Source organism: Balaenoptera musculus, chromosome 3 (genome assembly GCF_009873245.2).
Source record: "Balaenoptera musculus isolate JJ_BM4_2016_0621 chromosome 3, mBalMus1.pri.v3, whole genome shotgun sequence".
Lineage (NCBI taxonomy): Eukaryota > Metazoa > Chordata > Mammalia > Artiodactyla > Balaenopteridae > Balaenoptera > Balaenoptera musculus.
Window position 1 is genome coordinate 58907038 of NC_045787.1, and position 10070 is coordinate 58917107.

The 10070-nt window shown below is 42.9% G+C and overlaps 1 protein-coding gene across 1 annotated transcript in view; it reads left to right on the forward strand.

Annotated features, from left to right (window-relative positions):
- SV2C (synaptic vesicle glycoprotein 2C) overlaps nucleotides 1-9441 on the forward strand; it is a 180775-nt gene extending 171334 nt beyond the window's left edge. Inside the window, exon 12 of the mRNA XM_036847430.1 lies at nucleotides 9258-9441. Coding sequence (XP_036703325.1) covers nucleotides 9258-9441 — 184 coding nt within the window. The remainder of the gene's footprint in view (nucleotides 1-9257) is intronic.
- Nucleotides 9442-10070: the final 629 nt, after the last annotated feature.

A 10070-nucleotide genomic window follows, 5' to 3' on the forward strand; every position in this document is an offset into this window, starting at 1 on the left:
CAGAATTAACCAACCTAAGCCCCTACCCTTAGGACGGTGTTTGTTTAGACAGAGAAGTTCCCCATTCCTTCCGGGAGCTCAGACCTGAAGTTCTTTAATCCTGGATCTCTTACCGGCCAGCTGTGTGACCTCAGGAAGACCACTCAGCGTAACTGTGCCTCAGTTGTTTGAGATATAAAATGAGGAGATTCTACATCTGTGCCCATGAAGATAAAGACTTCACTTATTGTTTAAAGATTTTGAGATGAAGGAATCTTTGATTCAGTCATCTTATCTAACCAACCTACACTCCATCCATTTCCCTTTGCCCTGCTTTCTTTTTTTTTAGAGCCCGTATCATTATATATGTTTATATTTTATGTGACCTGAGTCACTTTGGCCATTCAGCAAATGTCAGATCATTTTTGTCTCTGGCAGTTAGAAGTGGAAAGTGAGGGAGGGGGCAGTATATGGCCCTTCACCCACCACCTCACCCCCAGGGGATGTATTAAATGGCAGCAAATCCTACCAAATGTGCAAATGGACACGAAAACAGTCCTACAGCCTGTTCTTGACTCCAGGGAAGTCCATCTCTCTGCCCTTGCCTGAAAGGGCCATGGACATCATGACATGCTGACAGCAGGACCACCAGACTTGGGGCTGGTCAGGCAGCAGAGTATGCCTGTAAGTGTCAGAGTCCAGGACCAGTGGGCTCTAGAGTCTGGAATCCGGGCCAAGGGTACCATTTCACCAGTTTGCGGGGCTTGGAGGATGCTTGTCCATCCATCGTGCTAAGGGCAGAACATTCCAGTCAACTGCATACCAAGCACTCATATCACCGATGAAAACTCATCTCCATGTTCATTAATAAACCTTCTCATGCAGATTTCTAAAATGATAGTTAAAGCCCTAAGTAATCACCTCTGGCCTGTTAATTCCTGATTAACATGTTTTAAATTCTATGGGTATAGAGACAACTTCTCTTTATACTGATGTACTTTTAAAGCAAATTACCTCCCAGACCATATGATGATAGGATGTTAGGGTGTACATTTGTTTGCTGTCTGTCACCCACTAGAATGTAAGCTCCTTGAGAGCAGGACTTTGTTTTCCTTATTCACTACCAGGACTCCAGGTGAATGAATGATAGATGAAAAGATAGAAAGATGGCAAAAAAGATGCTTTTTACAATCCGGCTGGTTACGGGTGATAGTCTTCCTCCCTGTGTGGGGTCTGGCTCCCTACTCTCCAAGGTAAGCTAGCTGGACCGGTTGTGAGTGAGGGAGCATTCCTGTTCACTTCTCCCCGGCTGCCCTTCTGTGTCCCTCTTCCACTTTGTCCATCCACGGCCTGTGCCCTCCCGAGCCTGCAGCTGTCAGCTCCCCCTTCCCCATACAGCACTGCCTGTTGGAAACCTCTTCTTCCTCTCCCCCTCCTTCTCCATCAGCAATGTGGAGGAAACCTGAATTCAGGTATGGACGCTACCAGAAAACAGCTGGGTAACTTTAGTCCTTGAACCTTTCTGGAGCTTGGTGTTCTCATCTGAGAAATGAATGGGTGAGTCAGGCACAGTGCTGAGTATTCAGATGATCTCATTGAACCTTATTTAATCCTCTCTCCAACCCTACAAGGGTAGGTAGTTTTATTCCGTTTTCAGGTGAGGGAAAGGAGGCACAGAGGGGGGAAAGTAACTTGCCCTGGATCCCTTAGCATGAAACCCAGATGTAATGACCCTTCGGTGCGGCTCCCAGCAGGGGCATACCTAGTCTGTGACATACAGAACCATCCCAGTAGGTCTGGGGTGGGCCTCTGGGAATCAGTTTCTAAGAAGCTCACACAGTGTTTGGGATATACAGCCGTGTCCATCAACCATGGCCTTAGACGAACTCCAGGTTGCCTCCCAGGGCTCACTTTCATTCTGTCATCATTTACCCTGGCCCAGGGACTCACTTCCTAGCGAGGTTTATCAGATAAGTGATAAGACACAAAGGCTTCCATTTTGACCTGAATGTATTTGCATTTCAACAGGAACAAGCAATAGGATGACCCCTGATGGTTGTGGGGAGGGAGGGAGATGGAAGCCCACTTTGGGCCCAGGGATTCCTATGGGCTCAAAACTGCAGGTAAGTCCTCCACTTGTTTGTGAGTAAGAAAAGCCCTGCTTGCAGGATGCCATCTTCCCAAATTAAGGAGGACACACAGAGACCACACACTCACTGCTTAGATGAGACAAATTTTTTCTTCCTTTGAAGATCAGAAAGCAATTGAATTCAGTCTGTCCTGATTTCAGAATGTGAAACTAGGGATTTTTCCTCCACAAAAGCAAGATAATAGGGCTTCCCTGGTGGCGCAGTGGTTGGGAATCTGCCTGCCAATGCAGGGGACACGGGTTCGAGCCCTGGTCTGGAAAGATCCACATGCTGCGAAGCAACTAGGCCCATGAGCCACAACACCGTGTTGAAGAGTGGCCCCCGCTTGCCGCAACTAGAGAAAGCCCTCGCACAGAAATGAAGACCCAACACAGCTAAAAATAAAATTAATTAATTAATTAAAGGGCTTTCCTTTAAAAAAAAAAAAAAAGCAAGATAATAGTCTGGCATCAATAAATAAACATGGACCAACTAATGTCCATTAAAATGCTCATTACATTTGGGATTAGCAGATACAAACTACTATATATAAAATAGATAAACAACAAGGTCCTACTGTATAGCACAGGGAGCTGTACTCAATATACTGTAATAAACCATAATGGAAAAGAATATGAAAAACAGGCTTCCCTTGTGGCGCAGTGGTTAAGAATCCACTTGCCAATTCAGGGGACACGGGTTTGGTCCCTGGTCCGGAAGATCCCACATGCCACGGAGCAACTAAGCCCATGCACCACAACTACTGAACCCTGCAATGAGAAGCCCGTGCACCACAACGAAGATCCAATGCAGCCATAAATAAATAAATAAATAAATAAATAAATAAGAATATGAAAAAGAATATGTATATATATGTATAACTGAATCACTTTGCTGTATACCAGAAACTAACACAACATTGTAAATCAACTGTACTTCAGTTTTCTTAAAAAATGCCCATTACTTATCGTATATTAACGCATATATGGTGAACCTAGAAAAATGGTACAGATGAACCGGTTTGCAGGGCAGAAATTGAGACACAGATGTAGAGAACAAACGTATGGACACCAAGGGGGGAAAGTGGCGGGGGGGTGGGGGTGAGATGAATTGGGAGATTGGGATTGACATATATACACTAATATGTATAAAATAGATAACTAATAAGAACCTGCTGTATGAAAAAATAAATAAAATAAAATTCAAAAAAAAGGATATAAAGATTTGAATAGTAAAATTAACAATGTTGATTTTTAAAATGCCCATTACAGAAATATACTTCCAATGTATTTTGAAGATATCAGAAAATTCCTTAGTTCATTTCTCAAGTATCCTGTGCATCCCTGTGCCAGCCCTGAAGCAAGTTGTGATGAGTGAATGTAAAAGGCTACACAGCCCCACCCCAGAGATGTGGCCAGGATCTCAATAAGGCTAAACCCTGACAGGAGAGCCTTGCGGTTGGTACAAGCCAACCCTGAGGAGGGGAGCAGGAAGGAGGTCTGGTCCAGCAGGGAGAGTTTTCACGGCTGCCCAGAATCCAACCAAGAGTTGGAAGAAAAGGAAATGAGGCAGGTTAGGTGAGAAACTGCCTCTAGTGAGAATGAGCTGTGCAAATTGAGTAAATAAGACAGCAGGCCCAGGGAGGGGAAAGAAAAGAGGTTGGGAGAAGCCTTTGGAGTGAATTCCTCTCCTGTGGGCCTCGGTGTGCCCAGTTGCCCTCGGTCTCCCCACATCATATCGTGAACATTTTCCCTTGGCTGTGTTGTACTGCGTGATATTCCCTAATGAACACATCCAAACAAAGGAGGTCCTATATATGAAGGTGTTCATAGCAATCTCATTTATGTTCCTCCAAATTTAGAAAGCTCTAATTATCCAGTGGTATGGTTACAGAAATAATGGTTATGTGCTAAATCATTTCGTTTTAAACAAAACGCAAACAAACAGCTTTGGGAATGATTGGGGGGAAAGCAGAAAGCAAAGCTGTAGATATCCTGTGATTTGCAAAAATATAGATATGATTGGAACCACACTGAAGGAAATTCAGAACTGAAAACCATTTGTTGGAGGGCTGGAGTGGATGTTTTGCTTTTGTAATTTCGTTTCGTATATAACAGTAAATCGAAATCAATTCAAAAGTGTAGGTATTTCTGGGAGAATTGCAGAGTGCTCAGCCCTGGATACCCCTTAGACTCACACAGGGCTTCTAAAAGATACCAATGCCTCGACTCCCAGTAGAGCAATAAAGTCAGAATTTCTGGGAGCATGGCCCTAGGCATTGGTATGACCACATCACTGTGTTTTAAAAGCTCCACAAGTGATGTTTTGCGCACGGCTGGGTGAGGCTGTGGTTACACATGTCTGCACCCTAGTTCAACCAGGTTGCTATTCTAACCCCAAGTTGACAACAGCTGCAGGAGGAAATGGGAAACTTGTTTGGGGACTGGAGGGAGGCAGGTCATTTGGCAATCAGGAAGGTTTTGGAGAAGATGTCTAAGGTACACCTGAGTGGGGTACCACGGAGATATTTTAGAGAGATGTGAGGGTATTTTGAGAGCCAGAGAACACCTTTGTCCACATTCCATCCTCACCTGCAAGCTCTTCCTATTCCTTCAAGGCCAATTCCATTTTCATCCATCCCCTCTGAGAAGCCTTTCTTCAACTGTCCCCACCCCCAGCGGGAGATCACTTCACATCCTCTATGCCCCCATAGTAGCCTGTGGGTATCTTTATTAATGCACTTAGCATGTTGTGTTATCCTGATCTCTCTGGACCTATCTTGGTGTAAAAGGAGACTTCATCTTATTAATTTTGGGGTCCCTGGTGCCTAGTGCAGTGTTAGGCACATAATAGATGCTTAATGAATGATTGTTAATAAATAAATGCATAGGAGAATGTGTGTTAGAACTATATTAAGAACCAATTTGCTTATTAGACAAATATTCAAGGGGTTTCTAGTGCTCTCAACATTGTAGTCCAATTGCTCAGATGGATTCAGTGTTAAAATAGCTTTTTTAGATTAATCTGGGAAGCTAGCCATCATTTGTGTTATTGTTTCTATGAGAAAAATTAAATTCATTCTGTGTTTTAAATAGCCGACTCCCAGATGAATCTTTAGATCACATGTATTTCTGATTTTAGGACTGCCTGTACTTTCCAAAATGTCCCATGCTAAAGTAACTTCTGCCAATGACTTAACTGAGTTGTCTGGAAAAAGTTCATTTCCAGAGCTTAGACTAGACCAAAAGAATGCTCACACTTTACCCTTTAACAGGTAAATTCCATGAGCTGAGTCTGGATCTACACTCTACACAATTTCAGGCCTTTTCAAAATGTAACATTTAATTTTTTTTCCTAATTTCATCAGTCGATGGGGCAGATATTTCAGCTAGTGTTTAAAACAATGGCTAACACCAGCATGGTATGTACCATGTGCCAGGCGTTGTCTAAGTGCTGCCATTATTCAGTGACCCTTTTGTCTTCCCAGGAGCCTCAAAAAACCTAGGGCTGACCCTGCATTGAAGTCAGAAAAACCAAATAAGAAAGAGGCTGGATGTGAAGGCAAAACTATCCTCACTATCCAGAATGGAGTCTCCTTTTCCTGGCCACCAATTTTTTGTTTTTAATTTTTATTTATTTTTTTTAATTTTTGGCTACATTGGGTCTTCGTTGCTGTATGCGGGCTTTCTCTAGTTGCAGTGAGCAGGGGCTACTCTTCGTTGCAGTGCGTGGGCTTCTTATTGCGGTGGCTCCTCTTGTTGCGGAGCACGGGCTCTAGGTGTGCGGGCTCAGTAGTTGTGGCACGTGGGCTCAGTACTTGTGGCTCGCGGGCTCTAGAGCGCAGGCTCAGTAGTTGTGGCACACGGGCTTAATTGCTCTGCGGCATGTGGGATCTTCCTGGACCAGGGCTCGAACCCGTGTCCCCTGCATTAGCAGGTGGATTCTTAACCACTGCGCTACCAGGGAAGCCCTCCTGGCCACCAATTAAAGTATAAAACGATATAAACCCACTAGAACCCACTGCATTGTGAAGGCCCTGGAGAAGAAGCCACAGTGCAGCTGTGGTGAGGGTATGCTCTGGTGGCCCCATCCCCCGTCAGCTGAGCCTAAGCAGTGCAGCAAGCCAGCGGCCTGCACCAGCATCAGAGGGAGTTAATGGTGCAGAGAGAAGGATCACCTTCATGGAATGGGGAGCAGGGCTGCTGCAGTCAACAGGGTACTGTTGGGAAAAGAATTTCCATTTAAAAGATTTCAATAAATAGGTTCAGCAAGAATTGAAAACAAAGGATTCTGGCTGGAGAGGTAGGGGAACAAGGGATGGAGCTTGTAAAAAGACAACAGATTATTGCATTCTTCCTCTTGGGTGCTTGTTGGTTAAGAGAAGACACAGAACATCTTTGGTCTGGAAAAAAAATGCAGTAGCTTTTCCTACTGCTGGGAAGTCAGTAAGTCCAGTCGGGCTCTGCCAGCTCTGAGGCTCCCCACCCTCCAAGGCCTTGATGAGCACAAAGTGACTTGTGCTTAGGATGTCTGCAGAAGTTCATGACCTTCCTTTAAGTAAGAACAAGGGAATAAATGAACTAAAAGTTTGTTTACTGATAAACAGATAACCAACCCCAAGGGAGAACCACTTTGAGAATAATTTTTCTAATACAACTGTGTCTCCTGTGTGTAGAAAAGCACACCCTCCAGCTTCAACTATTTGAAGAAATAATTTACTTATCCAAGGAAAGGACAGTCATGTTTTCTGGAATGCCCACACTAATTTAAGGAGGCTATGTGCTTTGTAGCCACACCAGATTATCATCTGAAGAACTGCCTCTGCTTGATAAATGAAAACAGAGATTCTTAAGAAATTAGAATTTGATCGTATTTTTTAGCGGCTTCAGACACGAGATGTTTATAGCTTGGCAAAATATGGTTATTTTAACCCAGATGTAAATTCCTCATGGCTCATTCTGAAGTTTTGCCATCAAGAGACTTCTTCATACAGAATGTTTCCCTTTCGCTTATCAGCAACATACACGCTAGCCATTTTCCCCAGAACAATACAGCTTATCTCAGTACCATAAGATGCATTGGGTAATTTATGACTCTAGAATCTAGAAACTAAAATGTAGCTTAAAAAAAGTGAAAGAAGCCAATCTGAAAAGGCTACATACTATATAATTTGAATTATATGACATTCTGGAAAAGGTGAAACTATGGAGATAGTAAAAGGATCTGTGGTTGCCAGGATTTTTAGGGCCGTGAAACTGTTATTCTGTATGATGCTATAGTGGTGGATACATGTCATTATACATTTGTCAAAGCCCATAGAATACACAACACAGTGAACCCTAACGTAAACTATGGACTTTAGTTCACAGTAATATATTAATATTGGCTCGTCAATTGTAGCAAATGTGCCATACTAACATGTTAATAATAGGGGTGGAAGGTGAGAGGCTATATGGAAATTCTCTCTTCTTTTCACTCAATTTTTTGGAGCCCAAAAACTGCTCAAAAAACGTCTTTTAATTAAAAAAAAAAAAAATAGACAGTTTGGCCTCCTGGCCTCTCCATGGAGGTGGGGGAGGGGTAGATGATGATGTCATTCTGCTTAAGTCTTCTATGGTACCCAGTGTGTAACCTCAAGCAATTTCATTTGAAAATAGTTATCAGTACATTAAATCTCCTTATCTTTCTGGTGGTTGTTGCTATTACTAGTCTCTTTCTTTAAAAACAAACCAAAAAGAAGAGGAAGAATACAAAATGAGCTTACCCTCTTTTCAAGAAGTTCCTGTTTTTCTCCATCATAGATTCTGTTACACCCCTTCCAAGATCCAAACAGTTGGCAACTTTGCAACACTGCAGAGGCCGCTTACTCGACTTTCTAGGTGTCTTGGCCAAAAAAGAAAGGCAGTGCTTGCTGCCGTTTCTTAGGTCTGTTCTAACCAGCAAAATCAATGGCTCGGTTCCTACAGCACAGGAGGGGTGCTTATTCCTTTCTTATGGTATGGGAAGGGGAATGGCTGAATAATACCCACAGTAAATATCTACACATTGTAGAAAATACCACTAGGAATAGCACGGGTCGTGAAGAGTAGTTGTTCTGACTGGCCAAAAGAAAACCTACACTAAACAAATTTACAAATCAATCAAAGAAAGATGTGTGTGTACTGCATTTTATGGTATATAAAATGCATTTCCCTCTGGAGGGGGATAAAGGTATCCAACAGTTAACCCTGCATTCAACGTGCCTTTATTACACACATATACCCGGTGACGGACAAAAAACAGGGAGCCGGCATAAAGGCAGAGGAAATTCGTATTATCTCATGATGTCAGCAGTATCGGTACTCTCATGAACAAAATTAAATTTCTTGCCTAGAAAACCACAGTAAAATTACATTCAACACCCATAAAGATAGTAAAATTTTTCTTTTCCAAAGAATGTCTTAAGAAATGGGATGTGTCTTATTTATATACCACCTGCACATATTATATGTCAGCAGAGTTAAACAAGATCTTCTATGGGCTTACAATCTGATTTCCTCTGTAATATTGTCTTGGGCTTGATTTCCCACCTAGGACTCTGGTGAGGGTGTAAGAAATGTGTCACTAGCTCATTGGTGGCCACCCAGCTCAGGGTTCAGTTTCTGCCCGCTACCAAAAATATTTGGGACAAGAGTATGATAGTTCACTTCCATGGTACCAGAACGATGCAAGTACAACCCAGTCATCCCTGATTTTCTCTGAAAGTTCCATGCACTTTAAGTATTTAAAACCTCACACACCAATTAAGCTAAGAGGAAATAGGGAGTAAAAAGTAAAATTTAAAGAAATACATCGTCATACATTTTAATTTAATGTAACTTTTCTGACTCCCTGAAATGTCCTTTCTCTTTCTCTTCACAATAAACTCATGGGCAGAATAAGAATCAGTCGAGGTGGCAAGAAAGTCAACAGAGGGCTGAAGGAACAATACCAACAGCTGGGGTTCTCTACTTCCAAACGTGCTGACAAATATTTGATTACTTGCTCTAAGGACATACAAAACAGTCTACTTGAAGATCTTTGAAAATTATCCTAGAAGACATTTGTGTCTAAAGTTGGACTCTTGGAAGACACTTTCTCAACCTTGTCCATATCTCTTGTCCTTTGCAGGGCAACAGGCTTTGGCTTCTTGAACGCACTGTGCAAAGCAGCGGCCGTCCTCGGAAACTTAATATTCGGCTCCCTGGTCAGCATCACCAAAGCGATCCCCATCCTGCTGGCCTCCACCGTGCTCGTGTGTGGAGGACTGGTGGGGTTGCGCCTGCCTGACACACGAACCCAGGTCCTGATGTAACGGAAAAAAAAGCCATCCATCCTGTGTTTCTTTCTGCTGCCCCGTGTCAACTCTCCCGACTGACTCAAGGCTCCAGCTTTTTCAGATATAGAAAAGCGCTCAAATACCAAAACACTAATTCTTGCTGCGACTAAAATTTAGATGCGTACCATCTCGCCCCTTAAATGTGATTTTGCAGTTTGTTTGTTTTTTTTCATGCATCGTTGTCTTTCCTAACTGTGATGCTACTGCCTTCCAGAAATCAGTGGAAGGATTTTTTAAAATGTGCTGGTCAGCCGGGCCTTCCTGAGCTTCTGCTCGCTGCAGGTTCAGAAGCTAAGAAGAGGACAGCGCTGCTATAAGAAATAGATCCTGCTCCTAATGCAACATTCACGGGAAAGATAAGTGGGCGTATTATCGCATTTGTGCTGAGGAGAGGGATTCTTTTCTTTTTTTCAAACAGAGTGATATTTCCTGTTTACTTAGAAAAGGACACCCAGCAATTCTTGCTGTTACAGCAGGGCCTTTCAAAAAAAAAAAAAAAAACCACGTGACACCAAACAGAGCTGGGTGGGGCTCTTTCAGGCTTGACAGTTAACGTGACTGTCTCTGCTGACAAGAAAAATAGGGGCTCTGCTGTTGGCAGCAAA